Source organism: Thamnophis sirtalis, unplaced genomic scaffold, assembly GCF_051295495.1.
Source record: "Thamnophis sirtalis isolate CommonGarterSnake01/CBP01778 unplaced genomic scaffold, rThaSir2_p1.2 scaffold_7, whole genome shotgun sequence".
In the NCBI taxonomy this organism is placed as follows: domain Eukaryota; kingdom Metazoa; phylum Chordata; class Lepidosauria; order Squamata; family Natricidae; genus Thamnophis; species Thamnophis sirtalis.
In genome coordinates this window covers 7,354,366-7,379,426 of record NW_028261387.1, presented here as the reverse complement: position 1 = coordinate 7,379,426, position 25,061 = coordinate 7,354,366, and the positions used below count along the sequence as shown (strand labels likewise).

The 25,061-nt window shown below is 36.8% G+C and overlaps 1 protein-coding gene across 5 annotated transcripts in view; it reads left to right on the top strand.

Moving 5' to 3' along the window:
• Positions 1 to 5,764: 5,764 nt before the first annotated feature.
• Positions 5,765 to 25,061, top strand: part of ARHGAP29 (Rho GTPase activating protein 29) — a 45,640-nt gene continuing 26,343 nt past the window's right edge. For 2 of the 5 annotated variants that reach the window (XM_087719276.1, XM_087719274.1), the window contains exons 1-2: positions 5,765 to 5,979; positions 8,867 to 9,205. In XM_087719276.1, coding sequence (XP_087575402.1) covers positions 8,947 to 9,205 — 259 coding nt within the window. In that variant the 5' untranslated portion in view covers positions 5,765 to 5,979; positions 8,867 to 8,946. Of the gene's footprint in view, positions 5,980 to 7,716; positions 7,976 to 8,866; positions 9,206 to 25,061 lie in introns of those variants that run through there. The other 3 variants (XM_087719278.1, XM_087719277.1, XM_087719275.1) reach the window with 2 other exon arrangements.

Here is a 25,061-nt window from a genome sequence, read left to right as displayed (position 1 = left end):
AAACCAAATTGTTGTGCAAAAGCAGAGTGAAGATTCCTTTCATATTTCTTGCTGTGATCCACATAAAGCATTGTTCCTGACAAGCAGCAGATTCATGAGACCAGTAACTTTAAAAAAAATAAATACAATTTTTGTTGAAAGCTTCAATTTAGCAGAAAATCTGGTCGTTGTTCAGCTTTGGGGAGGGCAAATCCAGAGAAGACCTCCTCAGATGGCTGGGCAAACTTTCATTCACTATAATTAGATGTTACCTACCACAATGGGTGGCTCATGCATTAAACCACTGGCTAACTCCAGGTTCAAGAGGAATATATCCTCAGGTTGCAGCCTCTAACGTGTAATCAAAATGTGATCATACTTTTGAAGAATGTGGCGAAAGGAGAGGCAACGTGAATATAAACATTCCAAATGTAATCTTCACATAACATGGAGATTTTTTAAAATGCAAGCATATTTATAAATTTGCATTAGCAAATGCTCTTACTTGATGGACAGTACCCTAACTTCTGTTTCTTTTTAACTTATGAAGCTTATCTATACACTGATGATTTAAACTTCATGGCAAAATAAAATGCTGACTTTCAAATAATTCTTTGTAATATCTTTATAGCCAGGGTCACCTGTCCTTCTAAATAATTAAAATTTGCATGTTATTGTATTTAGATAGTCTGTTGTTTTGGTAGCTGTGCTGTAGAGGCTGTGGTGGGATAAGAGTATAACGGTGGGGGCGCTATAGCCTTCCAGATGTTGCAAATCTAAATCCCCAAAAATCTTAGCCAGCATGGCTGATGGTGACAGAGTTGAAATATGCTGCTCTATAATATCTCATTTTACCCATTCCTGATCTACAGGAGCTTTCTATATCCTGAGTGTTGTCCAGGAAAAAGTGGAAGAGTTGAAGACATTTGCACCCTATCTGGAAGCCAGGGACGTGCAGTCAGTGGAGGCAGAGCCTCACCACTGTCATCATGAAAAGAAAAAAAAATGTAAAAGGAAAAAGGCAAGAGCTGAGGTCAGGCTGAGCTAGTTGCTGCCAGAGTCACCGTGGATGACTCTGCTTAACTGTTTAAAAAAGCCTCTAAAAAAGCGCCCTCTACAGGAGGAGGCAGGAGAACGACGTGCCTCATCTAGTCTGACTTTAGGCGTTTTATGATCACTCAAGCAGAGTTAAACAAGGGTTAAAAGCCTAAAAATTCCTGACATAGGTGAGCCACGTCGTTCTCCTGCCTTCTCCTGTAGAGGGCGCTTTTTGGGAGGCTTTTTTAAACAGTTAAGCAGAGTCATCCACGGTGACTCTGGCAGCAACTAGCTCAGCCTGACCTCAGAGCTCTTGCCTTTTTCCTTTTACACTTTTTTTCTTTTCATGATGACAGGCAAGAGCAGAGTTGAAATCCTCTCTGAAACAGCTGGAAGAGGTATGTGAGGGTTGGAGGGAGGGGGAGGAATTTAAACTTCATCCTCAAGTGTAGATCCCTCCCCAAGTGTAGTTTGATTGCAGGCAGAGCCACGTTGCCTTTTCAAACACACACACACACACACACACACACACACACACACACACACACAGCTGGATAAAACTATATAAGCCCAGCTTCACTGATTACAAGTTTGAAAAGGCAACGTGGCTCCACCTGCAATCAAAGGCTCAGATCGGCTCCCCTCCGGCTTCTCTGCCTCTTCTCTCACCCCCGCCTGCAAGCAGGAGGTGAGTGGGTGGGTGGGCTTTATTGCATTTCAGGCATTTCCCACCCAGACAGCAGGCTGCATTTGCAAAAATGGAGGTGTTTGGGGAAGGCAGCAGGGGAATGGGGGTGGGTGGGTATGGCAGAGGAGCTGCTTTCAAGCCATTGGAAAATATATCCAATCCAACTTCTGTGTTTGTGTCTGTTTGAGAGAGAGGGGAGGGAGGGAGAGAGGAAGGAGGAGGAGGGAGAAGAAAAGAATGAAGGAAACTTTTTCGCAAAGGAGAAAAGCAAATGTTGTCGCTTTAAAATGGAACTGAGCATGCCTGGCTGTGGAATTCTGGGAGTTGAAGTCCACAAGTCTAAAAAAAATTGAAACCCACCACTGTGTCAGTGCCTCACCAGCCATAAACCTCACCGCACGTCACTGCTGGAAGCACCCAATTTTGGGTCCTTTCTCCAGTTGGATAGCACGATTTCCAAAGAACGCCATTTTGATTGCACTTAATTCTGTCCTACGAATGATACATCTTTGTCTGTCAGCATAGTTTTCAAAATGACCTTTCCCATCTTAAGCTAATGCTAAGTAGGCCCATACTTCAAGCCCATTCTTTTTTGTGGGATTTGATGATTCTTCCCAGTAGCTGTGTCCATCTTGCAGAACAGCATAAGCCCTTGAGATCTGTGAACTCCAACCAGTGGTGGGTTTCAAAAATCGTTCGAACCTACTCTGTGGGTGTGGCCTCCTTTGTGGGAGTGGCTTGCCACCCATGTGACCGGATATGAAATTATGAATTAGTACTTAGGTCGGTCCAAGTAGCTATTCAGAAACTCTGGCATTGAAGCATGCAAGTTTTAAAGCTGTCAAGTTACAAGACCCTTGCACCCCTAACCCTTTAGAAAAAAAAAACTAGGGGTCTTCAAACCTGACAGCTTTAAGACTTGTGGACGTCAACTCCCAGAATTCCTCCTCCAGTCACATTGGCTCAGGAACTCTGGCATTGAAGCATGCAAGTCTTAAAGCTGTCAGGTTACAAGATCCTTGCACCCCTAACCCTTTAGCAGTGGTGGGTTTCAAAATTTTTGGGAACCTCTTCTGTGGGTGTGGCCTGCTTTCCGGGTCCACTGGTGGAACCTCTTCTAACTGGTCCGGTAGATTTGATGAACCGGTTCTACCAAATAGGTGCGAACTGGTAGGAACCCACCTCTGACTCCAACCCTCATTAATTCCTGCTCCTGCTCCCAGAACCCTGCTCTTTACTCTGACTTGTCAGTACAGCTACTTCTGAGCACAAATTTTAGTATTCTTCCGAAGATAGGGCACATGCTGAAGCAGAATTTTATTTTAATAAAAGCTTTAGATATTGTAGATGCCTCTATGATGTTTGACAGTAGTGACAGCAATAGCACTTAAGATTTATATACCGCTTCACAATGCTTTACGGCCCTCTCTAAGCGGTTTACAGAGTCAGCATATTGCCCCCCAACAATCTGGGTCTTCATTTTACCGACCTCAGAAGGATGGAAGGCTGAGTCAACCTTGAACGGATGAGAATCCAACTGCTGGCAGTCGGCAGAATTAGCCTGCAATATTGCATTCGAATTGCTGGCAGAACCAAGCTCTCTTTCCTGGTTTAAATCAAACTTCTGTACAGCACAACACTTGTACTCTTTGAAGAGAGTCCTAATCCTGATTTTTAAGTAGATTAAATAGATAAATCTTAGTGCTAAACCCGAGCGCAAAGATCAAAAGTAGCATTCTTTCAAAGGACACGTTTGTATTTTTCAAAACACGGTATTTGCGTTTACAAGGACCCCTTTGGAAAACAGTCCGACCGGTGCTTTGGAAAGAGCTGATCAGACTTTGCAAAAGGGAAACGCCTTTGTGGAAAGCCAGATGGATGTCCTCTCTTTGGTGCAAAATAGCCATGGACAAAGTAAAGAGGAGCAGTATGTTCAGGAAAGTTCAACGTGATAAATAGGAATTGGGGCAGGTCCCAATCTCCGACCAAGTCAGCAACCACACGGCCAGTGAAGCATGTCAGATTGCAAACCCAAGACATTGTGACAGGGAAAGAAAGAAAAACGGACTCCGGATGACTTTAAGCTGCTTCAGATCCCCGGCAGGGGATTAGTCAAAGCCAATGTCATGAGGCCAGGAAAGACAAAAATGTTATTAAGGGGGCGTTTGTTTCCCAGTTAGGGAAGATGAGGGATGAACGGGTGGCCCTTGAATGCCTTATGAATTCAACATTTCTGATCTGCCACAAAGAAATCGGCCACTCGTTAAAATAACGCAGGGTTACAGTCCTAGAAAGATGCTCGGCCTCTTCTGCATAGTTGACCACGGATGACAGAATATTTCTGGATTTTGGGGAGCCGTGGGGACATTGAACGAGCTAGCTTGGTCAGCAGGGAAGATCTGTTCGACATTCTCCAAATGGCTAAATAAATGGCTAAATAAATGGCTATACCACAATATTTTAATTTCCAAAGCTGGGGAAGTGGAGGAGGGGGGGAGGAAGAGGTGAAGTTTGAAGATGATAAGCAAAAGTTCACATTAACACACACACACACACATTTATTATGTATCTATCTATCCATCTATCTATCTGTCTGCCTATCTGTCTAATCTATCTATCTATCTATCTATCTATCTATCTATCTATCTATCTATCTATCTATCTATCTATCTATCTATCTGTCTTATCTATCTATCTGCCTTATCTATCTGCCTATCTATCTGCCTATCTATCTATCTATCTATCTGCCTATCTATCTATCTATCTATCTATCTATCTATCTATCTATCTCTCTATCATCTATCTATCTATGTATGTATCTATGTATCTATCTATCATCTATCTCTCTCTCTCTCTCTCTATCTATCATCTATCTTATCTTATCTACCTACCTACATCTATCTATCTCTCTATCTCTCTATCTATCTATCTATCTATCTATCTGCCTATCTATCTATCTCTCTATCATCTATCTATCTATCTCTCTATCTATCTGCCTATCTTATCTTACCTACCTACATCTATCTATCTATGTATGTATCTATGTATCTATCTATCATCTATCTCTCTCTCTCTCTCTCTCTCTATCATCTATCTTATCTTATCTACCTACCTACATCTATCTCTCTCTCTCTCTCTCTCTATCTATCTATCTATCTGCCTATCTATCTATCTCTCTATCATCTATCTATCTATCTCTCTATCTATCTGCCTATCTTATCTTACCTACCTACATCTATCTATCTATCTGCCTATCTATCTATCTCTCTATCATCTATCTATCTATCTATCTATCTATCTATCTATCTCTCTGCCTATCTATCTGCCTATCTATCTTATCTTACCTACCTACATCTATCTATCTATCTATCTATCTATCTATCTATCTATCTATCTATCTATCTATCTATCTATCTATCTATCTATCTATCTATCATCTATCTATCTATCTATCTATCTATCATCTATCTATCTATCTTATCTTATCTTATCCTACCTACCTACCTACCTACCTACCTACCTACCTACCTACCTACCTAACTAACTAACTAACTAACTAACTAACTAACTAACTAACTAACTAACTAACTAACTAACTAACTAAAGTTCAAGCACCACAAAACGCCCAGGGTAGTTTGCCTCAGCCCGCAGCGCGCCGAAAAACGTGCTCTCGCCGCCCAGGAGTTCGCATTGAACAAACCTCCCACCCCCCTCACCCCGACCCTCTTGTGTTTTCGTTACTTATAACGCGGCGCCTTCTTCTTCTTTTTTGGCCCGCGTACTGAGCAAGGCTCCTCACAACCAAGGAACGGAAACGCCCCGGGGGCTCTGAGAGATCCGCCGAGCGTTCCTCCCTCTCGAAAACCGAAAAGCATCTGACGTCCCCTCCGTACCTGCTGCCTTTTTTTTTTACCCCCAGAAAGCCACGCCCCGGGGGGCGGTGGAAAGTACCCAATGGGAGGCGTCGCTTTGAGAAGGAGCGGGGCGGGGCAGCGTGCAAGGGCGGGGCTTGAGAGAGAGAGAGAGAGAGAGAGAGAGAGAGAGATTGGGGAGGGTAGGTGGCGGCGGCGGCGTGAGCCAGTCCGGCCAGGGCGTCGCGTGAAGGGAGGAGGGTCGAGGAAAGGCTGAGTTCAATGGACGGAGGGGATGCAGCGGATTCCGACGCTGCTTGCCTCGCCTCGCCGTTCCGAAGGCGAACGAGCCCGGTCCTTTCCGAGCTGGCTATTATAGCCTCGGTTCTGCCCGCCGCGCGCGCCTCAGCCGGGGTCTATCGGGTAAGTAGTAGAACCGAGCGGGCGCGTGGCTGCTGTTGGCTGCTGCTATTGGTGGGTCGTTGGGGCTCGCGGACGTGTTGCTGTCAACCCCGCGCGCGCCCCCTCCCCTCCCCCTCCCCTCCAACGGTTCTTTTCAACGGCAGCGCCGACTGAGAGAAATTCGCCCTGACGGGGAACGGGCTGGTTTACCTTTATTGGCCTCGCGAGTCGCTTTTCAGACCGGCGAGCCGGTTTTGAGAACCTCCCATCTCTCGCTAGTTTCGGGGATTGTGTTTTTTTAACCACCACCTTTCCCCTTTCTCCGTGTTAAAAACGATTCCCCTGTGGTTTTTTTTTCCGCCCTTGCCTATGGAGTTTTACCTCATAAGTTCCCCTCAACCTCCCCTCACGCCCCGTTTCCCCTGCCTCGTTTGTAGCCCCAGCGTCCCCTTTCGGACGCCGCGTTTAAGGCTCGAAAACCCTCCGTGGGAGGAGAGGAAACGTGCGATTTTGGCAGCTGACTGCACTTGCACGGGGTGGGGAAGGAGGATCCCTAGACTGACTGCCCGCGGCGCCTGGGACGGGGTGGGTGGGTGGTTGGGGTGGGGGTGGGAAGCCAAGAAAAAAAGGGGTCGGTGGGGAAAATGAATGGGGGGGAAAAAGGGTCGGTGGGGAAAATGAATGGGGAAACTATGGGGGGGGGGAAGGGGGTTGGTGGGGGAAAAGTTTGTGTGTGTCTGTGTGTGTGTGCGTGCGCCCGTCCGCCCCGCGAGGAATGCCAGCTATGTCTTTGAAGGGGCGGGTGTGTAAGCCAGGCGCCTCCTTTCCCTCGCTGAAACCGGGAGGGTTTTACTCCTGGGCTCCCTGCGTGTGTATTTTGTCAACAACTATAAACTCTTCGGCCGGGTTCCCTTGCCTTGCCTTTCGTTTAATTAAAAAAGCCCAATTCTCCCCTCTTTGTAAAACCCTACCGGGGGGGGGGGGGTAGGTTCGGTCGGTCTTAAGAAACTTGGGTGCCTTCTGAAAAAACCTGCCTCCACTTCTGCTTTTTCTCAAAACTGGGAAGTGAGCTTGTTGTGGGTATGGCCAAGAAGAGCCCCATCGCTAATTCTAAGGGAACTGCACAAGATAAATGGGTCCTATAAACTGATAAGACCCTTATTACTTTGGAAGGAATGGAGGCTCCCCCCCCCCACTCTCCCCCAAGGGCGGTAGTTGTGTTTTTGGATGATGAAATATAAGAGGGATTTCCCCCCCCCCTCCCTCCCAAAACATACAGATCAGTGCCTTAGGGCCCTAACAAGCTTAAGGAAAGGATTTATACTATAAAAATAAAATAAAATTGTATTTTGTGGTAGTTGCTGTCCTTGCTTGGATAATTGTAGGAAAAAAAAGTTATCTAATATTGTGCAGTGTAGGCATCGCTAATTCTAAGGGAACGCACAAGATAAATGGGTCCTATAAACTGATAAGACCTTATTACTTTGGAAGGAATGGAGGCTTCCCCCCCACTCTCCCCAAGGGCGGTAGTTGTGTTTTTGGATGATGAAATATAAGAGGGATTTCCCCCCCCCTCCCAAAACATACAGATCAGTGCCTTAGGGCCCTAACAAGCTTAAGGAAAGGATTTATACTATTAAAAAAAATGTATTTTATGGTAGTTGCTGTCCTTGCTTGGATAATTGTAGAAAAAAAAAGTTAGCTAATATTGTGCAGTGTAGGCATGAGCTGGACAGGAGATTCTAAAGCGTGTTTGTGTATCTTAAAAAGTCTTGTAATGAGGGCTGAGAGCAGGTTTCAATTAACAAGTATGAGAGGAAGCGTTTTACATAGTTTAAAATGAGCCTGATTCTAAATAGGGCCTGCATATTTAGGATATAAAGCCACAAGAGCTGTCTGTGTTCAGCAAGTTTTGCTTGTCTCGCTAGTAGTCATTATGTTTTAAAAGAGGGAAATGGTTAAGTGGAAGGATAAGATTGCAGAATATTATTCTGGTTCTGAAAACACGCATAGGAAGGTAAGAGTTTTTTCACAACATAGTTTAAAGAGAGCTCCTATCTACCATCATAAAGTTCAGTGCATCAGGATATGATGTTGACATTCCATTTTTTCTATATATTAGGGTATGATATCGTGCATATGCCTAAGATTAAAGAAGTGTAAAAGATTCAGAGAATTTTTTTTCCCCAGAGAATGCAAATTTACATGTTCAAGTGTTAGCTAGAAAGTATTTGAAATTTCTATTTAAACCTTTCTCTATATTATATAATCCCCTAAATATTTTAACTGAATTGTAATTTAAAATACTACCTTCTTCATAAAACTGAGAAAGTGGCATATTGAATAATTATACTTGCATTTAATTTGTTACTTACTTTTTTATAACTCAAACTGGATGGCTTAAAATAAGATTTATAATAGCTATATAGTAAAAACAAAAAAAATCTATTATAATGTGTCTTAAATTCTATTTATAAGCTTGAAGGTGTTTGTAGGAGTGAATTGAATTGAATAGAATCACATTGGAAATGGGAGAAATCATGGTTGAAATATTAATATATTTTTCTTTCATGAAATCTACAATGTTGGGCTTTTGCATGTGCTTCAAGTTACCACTTGAATAAGAATTTCTTAAACTTTGAGATATACTTTTTAAAATTGTAATTTTAGAAATATTTACGCTTAGATGTGGAAATTGGTTTAAAATGACTTTATAAGAGTGTAAGTTGCATACTAACAATTTTGTCAAAAATTTAAATGGCACCGTTCATCTTGAACTGAAAAATATTTTCCAATATTGGAAAAAGTTTATCAATAATGCAGCCTTTGAATAATGTTCAAAATCATTTTGATTTGTATTTTGATTTTTATAGCTGGCTCAAGTTTGTTTTTGTTTTTGTTTTCTCAGATCTCTGTTGCTTGGCGGATGGACTCTAAGTACCACTGAATGTTAGCTCTGGAAATTTCAAAAGCTCTGCAGTAGCTGGGATGTTGCGACAGAACGGTGACAGCAACAAGCGTGGTTTAGGATTAACTAAACTGTCTACCTCCAATTTCTTCCCCATCTCTAATACAGGAAACTGGGGAATGGGGCGCAATATCAAAAGTAGTTCTCTGAACAGCATTAGCTCAAACTTTGATGGCTATGACAGCATGATTGTGGATCCAGACTATATCATGCAGCTGGTGAACGATGTCAGAAAATTTGCGGATGTTTTACTGAATTTGAGAGAAGCCATTACTTCAGGTGTGTCAGATGTTTTTTGATAACTTCTCATTTTATATGTGTACTTGTAGCAAAGTATTTAGTAAAATATGATTCTAGGAATGTTAAGGTGGAACAGTGGTAAACTTCTCTTTGGTATGTTTGTAATTTACAGGAAATTGTGGCTTTTACTGTGCTAACTTCCTGTGTGAAACATTGCATAGGAACTGAAAGTCAGCAATGAAGGTTTTGATTTAAATGGATTTCTCATTGCTTCTTTAGCTTAGTAATACTTTCAAGTATGAATGGCTTTCCCTTGTTTTGACAGCTTTGACATTTTACTTGAACTTTCTTTCTTAAAATGAACTACCTTTTCAAATCAAAATTGGATAAGACATTTTTGCCACTAAATGCCAGCATATATGGAAATAGCAAATGCCTTTTAACTGTGTTTTCTTCTTAGGGAGAAGTAGCTTATTATTTTGCTATGGAGAAAGGAAGGATTTCGCAAAGTTTGGGCATAATGCTATGCTGTAGTTTAATAACACTTACAGACTGGATTGTTGGGAAGATTTCTTTTTTAATTTTGAAAAATATATAATATTTATTGCCAGTAATTTCTATTCTATTTAGCCTTCTTATGTAAGCTGTAATAACTTATGTGTTAATTCACCTGTGGGTTCTGAAATAAAACAATAGTTTTTCTGTCAAATTAGTCAAGAAAGCTGTTTAGTTAAATGCATTCTTACATGAAAAGATAAAAACAAGCTATTGAGGAATAAATCTCTGTCTCTCTCAATTGGTGAGGTTTTTGATTGAAATACCTTATATTCTTTGCAAAGTAATTAATGAATCTTTTAAACTGAGCAGTGTATGTATTGTGTTTCCTAAGAATAACTACTTTGTGCAGCATGACCTAACAGGGTTATTGTGGGAAGAATAGAAGCAATTAGATATGTTTGCTGCTTTGTATTATATATAAAAAGCTCAGATAAAAATATAATAGATTTTCTGTAGTTTTGAGTTGTTAACAATTAAATTGACTATTGATACAAACAAATACAATCTTAAAATACATTTGCACATTAAGTTATAACCAATAGCTTTTAAACCTCAGTTGATAAGTTCAACTAACAAAGCAAATAAAATCCACATTATGGCTTCAAATGACATGTGATTCATATCACAGCATTTGATATCAATTCCATACTATAGTTCTTGCCTATTACTCTAGATTAGATGAACATTGATGACTGCATTTTTAAATTAAAATTTTAATTTGTACACCTTAAGCAACTTGATGGCACTATCCTTAAACATATTGTAGAGATTGTATATTAATGAAATAATTAATTGTTTCACTGAATACAGAAGAACTGCTAACAAAAGTTCTAATAAATTTTAACTCTGCCTTCAAATACTATATTACTTTGGGGGGGGGGGCTTGTAACCAACAGGTACCTTGCAATTTGGGAAGATGTTGTATTTCAGAGAAAAAGTCTTAATGCTGAGTATGAATTTTCCCTAGAGGAAATTAGAGCCTTTTGGCAAATCTGAATATTGCATAAATATTATGCAAGATTTCTATGTATTACATTCCATGAAGTTTTGGATTTTGAATGGTTTTGATTATGATCCTATATACTCAGATCAATAAAAATCCCCATAAAAGATACATTAGTACAAAAGATTATCTTCTGGATCTACTAATGTCAAAAAGTCAACAAAATAATGATACATGAAATAATTTGAAGGCGGTTTTGTGCTAATACTGATGTAGTAAGATGAGATTGAGTTGCAATTAGCGATTTCTCCTTCATACTGTGTAGCTGCAAAAATTAATTCAAATGATTTAGTTTGAATACCATTAAATGTAACAAAAATGCTTGTTTGAAATCTTGATTTTTTGGTAGGCTTATTTCAGATAAACTACAATAAATATTAAGCATAATTTGGTGATATGGATACTATGAGAAGTTACAATTAAGCAAAAACAGAAGCAAACATTTCTGAGCATATCATTATGAGCCGCAGTGGTGCAGTGGTTAGAGTGCAGTATTGCTGCTGCTGCCTGCTGGCTGCCTGCAATTTGGCAGTTCAAATCTCATCAGGCTCAAGATTGACTCAGACTTCCATCCTTCCGAGATGGGTAAAATGAGGACCCAAATTTTTAGGAGCAATATGCTGATTCTATAAACTGCTTAGAGAGGGCTGTAAAGCCGTATATAAGTCTTACGTTCTATTGCTATTATAGTAAACAAGAAAATGGGAGTGTGCAAAGATAAAGAAAAATGCTTGTTATTTAATATAGATGCTAAGGGGTTGGATGTTCTGCTCCCCCTCCCCACCTGAAAGGAACTCTGTTCCAACTGCCAGTTGCCTTCTATGGGTGTGGCCAGCGCGTGACTCATCCGGCCTGCGGGCTGGGAGTTATGTTCAATCTATTAGGCCCAATCACATAGTTTCATAGCGAAGCAGGGTTATCCAACTAGTTTAATACAGTATAGATTTCTCCAATTGGATCCCTCTGAATACTACAGCTACTGTTGTTGTCACAATTAAAAATTTACTAGACATGTAATAACAGTCTCTTCCTAATTTGTAAATTTTGTTTGTGGTTGGATATAATTTTTTAATCTTATTACGCAGTGCCATTTTAAAAAAATAAAATGCAAAAAAAAATTTCCTAAAGCTATGCATTTTGAACTGAGAATTGCATTATAAAATCCACTATTAATGGAAATGTAGGAAAAACTACTTTGGTAGATTTGCCTATTTTGTGCTTACACTCAAATATATAAGATGATACTAGCATTCTTATGTATATGATTTTGGAAACATTTTTTTGTTTAATGATGGCTGCCTATACTTTAAAAGTATGAAGACATTTAAGGGAGCACTGAGTGCTTCTTTAATCAAAAAAATAGCCAACATGATATTTATTCAAATTAGAATTTACCGTATAATGGAAACAATTGCTTTAATAAAGCAAATAAAAGAATGGTCAGTTTATGAGAGTGTTTTTGGTGGGTTCATGAATAGCGGTATTTTTTCAGGCTTGAAAAATTAATTTGGAATTTGTGTTTCCAGTTTTTTTCTCAGGGAGCTCAAATCACGTCTGCAGTTTGATTGTTTTATAAAGTATATTTAACATGGAATATATTACTTTATCTGAGGCCACTTAGAAAAATTCATAACTAAACTAAGAATTCAACATTGCTTTCTTTTGTCCAAGTGGATTCTTTGGCTGGTGCATATCAGTGGTGCTACCTGTTAGGATCTTGATTCAAATGTGATATAGGTGGAAAAACAATGTTACTATGTCTTTAACTATTCAGTTTGAAATTAAAAAAAACATTTTAGTGAAATTAAATAAAATATTAGTATGTTTTTAATTTTAATATATGAAGCAAGTTAAAAATCTTATACCATATAAGCCATTCAGATTACCTCAAAGCACGAGATAGGTGGCATATAAATTTAGTACAAAATAAGTGATTTCTTGGTATAGCCTAATACTACTGAACATATAATGAATCAAGTGAATGTATATATGATAACTAGCATATTTCTCCTAGTATTGTGTTTATGTTTAACTATATTAACATCTTCTGCTAAAAAAGATTTGTTTTGATTTGATTTTTATTTTGCTTATAGGCCGCCCTTTTCCCTGAGGGGACTCAGGGCGGCTTACAACTCATGGGAAGGGGGTGCAAGACAGAACGTAAAATAATATGTGAGTACAAATAATAATAGCAATAAAACACAACATTCATTCAACATTCGGGTGGGGTGTATGAAGATCTTATCCCCAGGCCTGACGGGATAGCCAGATCTTAAGGGCTGTGCGGAAGCTCTGGACTGTGGTGAGGGTGCGAATCTCTACGGGGAGATCGTTCCAAAGGGTCGGAGCTGCTACTGAGAAAAGAAAAATACTGATAAATAATATTTTATTTTTAATTTGATTCAATATTACCATAATCAATTTTCATAGCGCTAATGTATTTTGTTGGAGATGAGCCTGTTTTAGCCTGGTGATAGCTACAAGTAGGATTACCTTTCTCTGCGATTCACTCACTCATATTCATGGAGAATGGAAAAACATTCATTCTTCCATTCATTTGTTCTATAGATTGGAGTCTAGTTTGCCCACCTGTATTCTAAGTGAATAAAATGTTTTGGACCTCTGGGAGCTATCAGATACATTCTTGTGAAATGAGCAGTATGTAAGATCACAGGTACTCACACGTGCCACCCAATTTTAAAAATATGCATGGGGTGCTGAGAAAAATATCAGTGCCAAAATAGTCTTTTATGCCAACATACAGAAAGGTGCATTTTCCCAAAACACATTAAAATAACAAAAGGCACATACATACACAGCATATGCAGACAATCTTTGTACATGATAATCCCTCAAATATTGCTTTAAAGCATGCCAAATTTAAAGTGAGGTGAAGCAGGGAATTTATTGGCTGCCAAGATACTTACCTAATAGCAACAATCTACATGTGAATCCAGGACGTTTTCTACTGTTGATCTTAACTGTCAGAAATTCTAAGACCAAGAAAATCTTAGTATATCAACTTTTCTGTGTATGTAATTCTGATTAGAATAAACAGCAAGCAATTACCTATTTCAAAATGATGTCAGTCTATATCTTGTAGTGGGATTCTGGTACTATGGTTTGAAATTTTGAAATGTGATAATAAAATATTGCTGGCTACCGAAGATAATATTTGTCTCCTAACCCCAGCAAATGTTTTTGATTTCTATGTGTGGGATTATCTATGCTATTACACAATTAGATTAAAAATCACTTTGTATGATCCACGTTCAGATATTTAAACAACTATAACATAGTCATATCACAAAATTGTAAAAAAAATTAATGTGCAGTAATGCAGTGGGTCAGTAAATGTATATGAAAACAAAATCCTGTAAATGAAATGCAGTGTATATTTAATTTAGATAATAATCTGTACTTCTTTGTGAAGTCTATCCATCTGATTTAAAAATATGACCATATCCCCTCCCCACCACATATTTTGCATTCCTTCAGAACAAATGTTCACTTGTTGCTATAGTGTCAAAATCGACAGTTAGTTAGGGGTATGTTTCTTGAGCAAGTTCATAGAGTGTTCAAAATCAAATTCTGTGAAGGAAGTTTAATTTTTCCTGAATTTAAAATAGCTTGTTGATCAGAAAAATACATAGTTTAAATCAAACTTAATTGTTTCTGATTTTACAATGGACCAAATGATGAGGGTGATGGTAATGGTTTTCTCCTTCTCATACGAATGAAGTAGCATTGAACATCACTTATATTACAATTCCAAAGAATGTCAATAATGTTGCTTTTTTGAGCAAAACATTATATGCAGAGATTCCAAATATTGTTGATTCTTCTCCCACCCTCAAGATTACAAGATTCACTGTCTTTTAATGACAGTGTACTACAACTGCACTGTCTACACCTAAAAATACTGAAAAAGTTGAAACTTGACATATCTCTGACTCACGGAAGGAAGGAATCTACTCCCAAGAAACTGGGTGAAGCTGTAAATAAGAAACTAATATGATGAAACCTACCATATATTTCCCTCATATTTATAGCTGGTGTTAATTTACCTTATTATATCAGGCAAAAGAACATTTTGAATAGTTTAAAGAAAAAGGAATCAATATATTTTAAACAGAAACTATTAGCTCTTTAAATCCCCAAAAATTCAAACTTGAAATTAATTAATTAATACTTCCCACAGAGAAAGTTACCATGTTGTTTTGGCAAGAGAAGCACACAAAATAGCTTGAAATCTTGTAGAGGTGACATTGCTGAATGCCTGTTGGATGAAAAGAAATAATGAAAAAATAATCGAACTAATTGATTTAAATCTAGTCTGCCTTACAAATGGAAGAACCTACAACTATGATTGGATTTGCCATTTGGCTTGTATTTATCTGGCATCTGCACAAATTAATAACTAGAGAAGATCTTTTATATAAATACTTGCAACAAGCAAAATGGTGCTAATGTATTCCAAGACTTGAATAACTTTTTGAATCCCATCATTTATCCTGGAGAAACTCAAGGTTGTGGCCACAAACTGTACTAGTGGTCATTGTATTTTGCATCACCATTTATTTGTGGAGGGGAAAAAAGCCAATTTCATTTTAAAAAGGCCTTGATGAAGCAGTAAAAATTATTAATTTTATTAAATCTTGACCCTTGAGTGTGTGTTTTCTTTTTAATATTGTATGTGGTGGAAGGAAAGTACATATTGAGTGCTTCTGCTGCACACTAAAGTACAATGCTTACCCTGAGAAAAAGCACATGTGTTTGCATTGTGAGTTGAATTCTGGGTTGTTGTTTTTAATGAAGCATTTTTAATTGAAACTGTCAAACTGATTATTCAGACTTAGTATTTGACAAACATTTTCTCAAAAGAGGTCTGTCACTTAAAGGAAAATAACGGCATTTAAAATTAGAAATTTCAAGTGAAAATTAGAATTCACAAAAGCTTGTGTTGGCCACTATGAATTTAACAGCTCCCCAACATTTTAAGACCTATCTGATCACATCAGTGTATTTTTTTCAGTATGATATAATGAAATGGGTCGACATTTGGAAGATCTGCATAACTCAGTGAACCAATGTTTTTCAGAAGATCAATGAATGGTGTTACAGAATTATGCATGGATAAAAGATCCATTTAAGCACATGATAAACCAATGGATTTTAATGCAACAGACTATGAAAAGTTCATTAATATGATTTCAGATTCCACATTACAACTAACCTTTAAGAAATGATCATTTATAAACTTTTAGTATAGTACCAGAGAACAATATTCAGTTACCTAAAAAATATCCAGTTGACTGTTAAAATATTTTTCCCCAACTACATATCACCATAAGACTAGATTTTTTTCATATATTTCAACCAAAACAACATATAACCAAAGATTGAATATAGAAGATATGATAATCCAGTTGCTTTCTATTAAGCTAGACATTAAAGAAATTTGCAAAAATATAAAACAATGCCAATCTTCTCACAATACACCAACCCTAACCCCACAGTCTAGATCAAAAATCAACTCTGAGCATATCTGCCACTTGTCTTAGATTTAAATCATGTTTTCCCCTTTATTTTGATAATGAATCTCGCTATCTCTTCCTTACTCTCTACACATTTAAGTTCTAATACAGTATATATTGATAGACGTAGCCCCCATAAACAAAGACTCTTTGCGTTCCTCAATAATTTGAAAGAATGTAAAGAGGCCCTGAAAGCAAAAAGTTTAAGAACTACTGCCAAATAGTATTTTATTCAGAAACCAAAGTGAACCTTGCTCCCTAAAGAACACTTTTGTGCCGTAATTCCTAACATAAGAGTTGAAACACAAAAATCACTTCCTAATAATAGCACTGTTTTTAAATCTAGATTTTTAATGGCAGAACTGTGGATTATATTGCTGTCTTTCCAAATGTGGCTAGGTTAGATGAGACTGATTTTAAGACTTGGGAGGAAATGTTTGACATAATAAAGGATAGAGCTTTCTGCTATTTTCTTTCAGTTTTTGGTTTTAAAAAATGCTCGTTGGCTAAAATGCATTCATTTAACAGTCATGTGGTAACCTACCATACTTAATGACCACCATAAGTTATAATCATAATTCTGGGTTCAATTATGGTGGTAATTTGAGGATTGCCTGTTCTGTTGTAGAGTTCTAAAGCTTTGCTCCAGAATTTTTTTTATTTTACTTTATAATTTTATAGTTATGAAAAAGGAAAGTCCTAGATTCATCTTTAATTGGTATGCTTTTAGCAATGTAACAATTGATTTTAGCAGTATAACAATTAAAGCAATGCATAAGACAAACATATTAAACATTATTTTAAGCAAAAAGTTTACAAGATTTGGCTACTAAACGTCATTTCTATTGACCTGTATATAAATGCTTATATGATTTCTAAAATATTTTTTTCTTTGGAAAAATAAACAGAATTTCTGATCAGCTCCATTTCAAGTGATATATGCAGTCTCTTGGATGGTTTATAGAATTTGATAGAGATATATAGCTGATTATCTCCTCCAGCTGAATGTACTAGTAGTATGGTTGAAAATATTAGCACCAGTGATATAGCAGAATATGAATAACCATTTTCATTATAAAATGTGTATGTAGGTTAAAAATGTCATTTTCATTCAATACTTAAGTAAATATTTCAGCAATTGACATTTAAAGTAAAAGAAAGGATTAGAGAAGCAAAGTTTCATAAACATTTCCTGCAAGATCAGTCCACTTCCTGAATTTTTCTTTCTGACAATAACATATGTTTGTTTAAGACTTAGGCTGTTGTGGTATTCTACATAATTGCGAAGCAGTGCTTTCTTTCTCATTGTCTTTACAAATAGTGATTTAAGATGGCTCAGCAGGTGGCAGCACTTGAATGATCCTGTCTGGGCAGTACTTGGATGGGAGACCACAAGTGAATCCAAAGTTAAAAAAACTCTCAATATATAATACTTTTATATTACTGCCAAGAAAATACAGTATTTAGGTAGTCCTCAACTTATGACTATAATGGGGAATGCCCATTATGGTCAAAAGACATGAAAACTGTAAAGCACTTCATAACTTACTTGATTTTATTATATTTTTTTGCAATGGTTATTAAGTGTATCACCATGGTTGTTAAGCGCGTCTGTGGTCTTAACCAAAGTAAACTCCTTTTTCAGCAAAAATGGTATAAATTGAGTCACTTGACTGCTGGATGTTACAAACAGCTGTAAATGCATGGTGGTTGCCAACTGTCTGAAATGTGGTCATTTAACTGCAGGGGAGGGCAGCCATTGGAACTTTGGAATTGTGTTGTCAACCAACAACCTAAAGGACATCCTTAAAGTCACTAGGAATTGAACTTGACACATAGGGAAGTTTGCCTTACCAAATTAAAACTGAAATAATATACTGTACATAATAGGAAAGACTAAATCATCCCAATATTTCATATCGTAAATTTCAATCATGGGTTTTCAGACTTCAAAATGCTTCCAAAGAAAATTTGGAAATGCAGCAATCTTTTGGAAATTTAGCAAATTTTCTAGAAGTGAAGAGCACAAACCCTGAATTGTAATCAAAACATTTATGTGTGGAGCTGGCAGAAAAATGTTATTCAGTCTGACAGTCCAGTTTTCACAGCCATGTTACAACAGGAAAAACCATATACTTTGTAAATTCATAATTTTGTGCTTTGATATTTTGTCAAGGTTTGCTATAACCTTTTTCCTAACTGACAAGGATTTCTTTTCTTGGCTAATGTCACCAAAGTTTTGAGTCTAGAAAGGTAGAGTTCTATCTTAAATGTGTATCTTTTACTGGACTGATACTAAATTTTACTTCAAGAAGAGGTTCCTTAAGTCTTCCTCATTTCCAGGGATCAAAGAGCTTATTGAAATTTTCCTTAGCAATTTTAATATCAATTTCAAATAAACTTTTATTACTAACCATAATTCAACAGCACCAAAAATAGTAAAATGAAAAAAATGTTTAAAAAAATTGAAGTTAGTTAAAAAAGAGAAAACACATTGGCTATATGTGTTTATGAGAAGTGAGAATCCTTGAGAAATGATTAGAAAATATTTGCACATTTAAACAACAAAATTAAGTGCTTGTTGCTTGTGTGCACTTCAGTTCTTCCTCACAACTTACGTATTTGCTTGCTACTTAAGTACTTATTTCTTAAATTCTCAGTTCCATTCTTCATCCCACTTCTGTTTTTCACTGCTTTTTCTTTTCTTCTTTCTCATTGAGCATCTTAATCCTCTTTGACTCTTGTTTTTTCTCATTTTCCCCAACATTTCTTTATACTTCTGGGTATATTTCAAATGTTGCTGATTTGTCAGTACTTGCTCTTACATAACATTTCCGTTGTTTTAATCACACATATATTTGGCAACAGAAGAAGCAAGTGTGGTCTTAGATACCGAGTTTATTACCAGAGCTTGTGACTAAACAGCTGAAATAATAGACATGAACATCAAAAAGAATTCAAACTTTATCATAAATTACTTTTCATTGATTCTTAAATCTATTTAATATTTATATGTTAAATATATATTACATAACCAATATTTATCTAGTATTTAAAATAGAGAGCTTCTCTTTTCAGTATTTAGTATAAAATAAATACAGTGCAAACAGCCAAAAATAATCACAATATGGGAACAGTAGATTTAAATTACTTTTGGGTTTTTATTTGAAAGAATTTTTCTTAAAGTTATTACTAAACAACTGATCTTGAAGTAATAGGAACAATTATTTTGTCTTTGGGCTTAGAAGTAGAGATGAACATTCCTTGATTTCTCTGTTGATTTGTCTTTGAGGATGTAGCATCTGTAACTTAAGTGGGATTTCAGAAGTGAGTTATAAAATAATGAGATGTTTCTGTCTATACTTCTGACATTTTGGTCTTTTTCCAATTCTTTATTTTTTAACTATTTTGTTTAATCTTTATTGCAATTCTGGCTTTCTTCCTTAATGAGTTTATTGTGTTCACTTAATTTCTTCAGTTCTTAATTACTTTTGAAAGAAGTTCTGTATCTTTCATTTTAATGTTCTAAAGTAGTTTTGTACTCCATCTTATGTGTGCTGTTGTTTTACTATATAAGTGTGTATACTTTTCTTTGAAGGTTAGAAATGAAACAGAAGAAATGCTTTGGAGATAATAATGATTTTGATATGTTGCAGTTTATGTGTATTGACCTGTCCAGGGCGCATTCATATTAATAACTGAGCCTTTGCTTGATGCATTAAATATTTAACAAGAAAAAAATGAATAATTTTAAAAAGTATATAATTTAGTCTGGAAAAAGAAGCATTTTACGGAATATATGCATTTTACATAAAGTCTTTTTTCCCCCAACATCTCTGTGTATAGGTGAGATGAAGTATGTCATTTGGAGCATTCAGATAGGTAGAAATGGAAGATAATGAAATTGATCACTGTAATGAGTGAGGAATGTTGTAACTGTAGGAAAATTGAACTTTAGTTTGCAGATGAACACATCTGCTTATCCATTACTTATAGGATTGTGTTAATTTTGTAATCCTCATTAAATAATTTCAAAGTAAATGAGAATGTAGTATACAGATCATCACTTGAGAAAGCATGTCCTGGCACAAACATTTATAACATTGGAAACTCTAGACCATGGGTGTCAAACTCGCCGTATCATGTTGCTGTCTTGTGACGTATCACAACATTTTTTCCCCTCATGGAGTTGGGTGGGCTTGGTCTGCGCGTGTTGCATCTGGTCCGTGGGCCATCAATTTGACACCCCTACACTAAATCATCTACATTATATACTTATCTAGGAATATTAAGGAAATTTTCTCTTTGATATTGGCTTGAAATGATAAGCTCATGGCTTTTATTTGTTTCCATAATAATATTTTGGAAATGATAAGACCGTGTCTTATCATTTGCTTCCATAGTAATATTTCAGAATTATTCAGTTACGCATTTTGTTTCCTCAAGTGGCTAATTATTGTAGTTCATTATGATTTTTTTATATCTTCAAAATTGGAATGACTCAAAATACAATACAAATGCTAGGTAAATTCAAATTGTGAATTAGAGCAAATGTATTTATTTATTTGATTGCTTTAGACTGATTCTGTGGCTATATTAGATGAAGCAAGATACCTGTGAAGTGATCTGATTTAAGTTCATTATGTTGAATGTTGAATGTTTAATAAATTTATAGGCTGCCCAATCCTGGAGGACTCCGGGCAGCTTATAACAATGGATTTAAAATAGAAGTTAAAAACACAAAAACATAGTTAAAAAGACCACAACATACACCTAGTCTAATCGGGGCTGGAACTCAAACATGAGTTCAACAGCCCGGGGCCTGCCGGAATAGCCAGGTCTTAAGAGCCTTACGGAAGGCCATGAGAGTGGCTAGGGTCCGGATCTCTGGGGGCAGTTTATTCCAGAGGGTCGGAGCGGCTACAGAGAAGGCCCTCCCCCGGGTAGTTGCCAGCCGACATTGTCTGGCTGACGGCACCCGGAGAAGGCCCTCCCTGTGCGATCTTATCAGTCGTTGGGAAATATGTGGCAGAAGACGGTCCCGCAGATATCAGGGTCCTAGGCCATGTAGGGCTTTAAAGGTGCTAACCAGCACCTTGAATTGCATCCGGAGACCAATGGGACGCCAGTGCAGCTCGCGGAGGATAGGTGTGATGTGGGTGTACCTTGGTACACCCAATATCACTCGCGCGGCTGCATTCTGGACTAATTGTAGTCTCCGAACACTTTTCAGGGGCAGCCCCATGTAGAGGCTGTATGAATTTTCTTAAACAATTTGATGGGAATGAATACTGCTACAATATAACGCTACTTTTAAATTTTGCTTCTTCAGTATGGGCAGAGGGAGGTCAGAAGCCCTCCATTTTTAAACAGTCAGAAAGACTGCTTTCTTCTTGGCAACAATCAGAAATTAAAACAGCCTAATTCCAAATTCCTGCATGTAATCTTCTATAATGCAATATATTTCTCACAAAAGGGTATTGTTGCACTATCTGCATTTCTCATAACATTGCTCGCTGAAAAACAGTAGGGAAGATTAATGAATCTTTTGAATCTTTTCAAAACTGGGATCAATGACTACCAAACAGTGATCCAGTCAATCTTGAGGCTGTATCACTCCATTTTGACTGAGGTTAGAACACCTTGCTCAAATTGCAGAATGGGATGCCTTAAATACGTTTGTAATATATTTATCAAAATGTTTGGTAATATTTTTATCAATTCTTCGTGTGCTTACAGAAATGTGTGTTGTGCTTCTGAGAAATTTAGCTTTCACAGTGAAAAATGAAGTTCAAAGCCGGGACATGAAACTCCAATATATAGCATATTCAGGTAGCATTAATGGGAGTAACATTTCTGGGAATTGTTGCATGGATTCTTGATAAGATAGATTTCACTGCTGCATTTTGTTTTATGCTGTTTAAAAATGTTGGAAATTGCAAAAGAAATTCAGAAAAACTTTTTTATATAAACACTCTAGAATATTCTGAAGATTTAGGCACTGGTGATTGCAGATAGACTTAAAGCAAGAATGAAATGATGCACAGAATTAATTTACAGATTACTGCAGTTTGTTAGTCATAAAAAGGACTTGAATTATTTTTAATAAATGGAATAATGAATTTTGAAAGCCTTCATCATATACAGTTCAGTGTAAGATTTCCTTAGCTTAAAATGTTTCAAATACCTTTTCGTTTGGTCTGTAAATAGCAGCTGTGTTTCATTCATTTTTGTTATAGTTACAATCAATTGAGTGGCATTGTGGCATAGAGGTGGAGCTCTTAACTCAGAAGCAGGAGGCTGTGAATTCAAACCTAGGTAGCAGCAGATATTTCTCTCTTTGGGCGCAATGAGTAATTGTCTGCTGTGAACTTCATGTAGGCATCAGAAAGAGCATGTGCCTAGTAAACACTTGAGCTCTGTTCAGTCACCCCCGACTCTACTTCGATGCATTACAGGATTACAGAGTTGTTAAAGAAAAAAATAGTTACAATCAATTGTTATTTTTAAAACATTAAAACACTTAATTCAATTAGAATCAAAAGCAGTGGTGGGATTCAATTTTTTTTACTACCGGTTCTGTGGGTGTGGATGATGACCGTGGCATGGCTTGGTGGGCGTGGCAGGAGAAGGATATGTAAAATCTCCATTCCCTCCCCACTCCAGGGAAAGGTTACTGCAAAATCCCCATTTCCTCAGCTGGGACTCAGGAGGCAGAGAATAGATGAGGGCAGGGCCAGTCAGAGGTGGTATTTACCAGTTCTCTGAACTACTCAAAGTTTCTGCTACCGATTCTCCAGAACTGGTCAGAACCTGCTGAATACCACCTCTAGATCAAAGCATTATTAAATACTAATAGAGGAATATTTAACATTTGATAAAATGGATAGTAAAATAAAGCATCTGCATATTTTAAAAGCCAAATATTAAACTTGCTTTCATGATTAAGGTTAATTAATAAAATCAATTATTTGAATTTCATAAATAGCGCCTAACAAAAGAAGACCCTGCTGATACAACTTGAATACTTTTCTCGCTTGCATGTAATGTAATGTCAGGTCATTGTTTTGAAACTAGTAAACTTGAACATATTTTAGCAGCTGTGTGGCCAGATTCTGTATTTGAGTGATTAATAAAAATTAAAGACTAATAGAAATTAATGCACCAATCCTTTCAAACAGGAACGAATATGATCTTTGAGAGAAACATTATATCTGCCCTCTAAATTTGTAGATAGGCATTTATTATGTCATTATAACATGGAAAAAACTATTATTTGTGGAATAGACAGAATGTTAGTAAAGTAGCAGCCTAATACAAATAATTTTTTGAGAAGAGCCTAATACAGATTGTTTTCTGAGAAGAAGAAATAGTTTCTTTATAAGAGTATAAATTGGACCAAACATCTCTCTGCAGGTTGGAATTGCTTTATTTCTGCTTTTATTCCAGTGACATTTTGTACAATTAAACACTGAGCAAAAAGCTACAATAATTTAAAGCTCTCCCTGCGTTATTTTTCTCTGAGGAAGTTAACTTGCCCATAAGCAGTAGAGAGATTTCCAGTATCTTAATTTATAAAATCATACAATGCCTTTATAGAAGGGAAACCTGTTTTGAATTTGTGGAAATATTTAGAATGCAAGTGAAATAAAGCATCGCTCTTACAAATTTTGTATTGGCAATGTCTAATGCTCTTAGACTTCTGCACCATAAAGCATTAGGCTTAGGACCTTTGCCTTAAGAGCTTTACTGGTGCAGGAGCTTGCAAACTAAGGTAATGTTGGTAGATTTTGTATGTACGTGATTTGTTAGTTTATTTAGTCCAGACCAATAATTAAAATACATCACACAGCGGACATAAAACACATATTTAGACAGCATATGAGTGGAATGAGTATACAGGACAGGCCTGAAACAATTAGGAACAACTATTATTAGCCTTCTAATAATTATTGATTATTAGATTTTGCAGTGTTTTTAGAGGTAACTGAAAATTGGTCACAAAGAAGGTACCCAAGATAGTCTTTTATTAATTTTTTCCATGTTGAAGACGATTGGAAGATAACTCCTAAATATGTCACTTCCTTCACTTGCTTGATGATGGCACTCAATTTGCAACTGAGAAAAATGAGTTAACAGTGGTTTATCACAAGCATAAGGTTTGCTTGATAGTTATAAAGTGCCATAACACTTTAAAACAGATTTTTAAAGGAGTTTAAAATCATCTGCATCAATTTTAATTGTTTGATGTGTTTTCAGTGCTGTTACTGACTTTCATCCTATTCTGGTAAAAAACAAAATCTTTGCTTTAATGATTTGCATATTAGAACAATGGAAGATTAAGTACTCTTTTTTCTGAATCCAGTTATAGAGACTGGATTGGAAATTACTACTTTAGAGTAGGTCAGGATCATTTAAAGCAATATAAATCCTCCTTTGAAATAAATGAGTAAAAAGTACTCATAATGATATTCTAGGAAAGATGGAAGTGTGTTAAAATAGGAAAAGATTAAATGAAGTGAGGATTAGGATATAGCAATAGCAATAGCAGTTAGACTTATACAGGGCGGGGCATAACCTTTTCCTAGGGGGTCACAGCAACACTTGTAATAACAACACAAATAATTCATACACCATTCGAAAGCCCATCAAAAACTGAGTTTATTGACATGATTTAATAGTCAGTATGACCACCATTAGCCCTTCGAACAGCATTCAAACGAGGTGGATAAGAACACAACAAATCTTCAAACAGTTCCGTTCGATTTTCCAGATTTTTCAACACAGTTTCCAAATT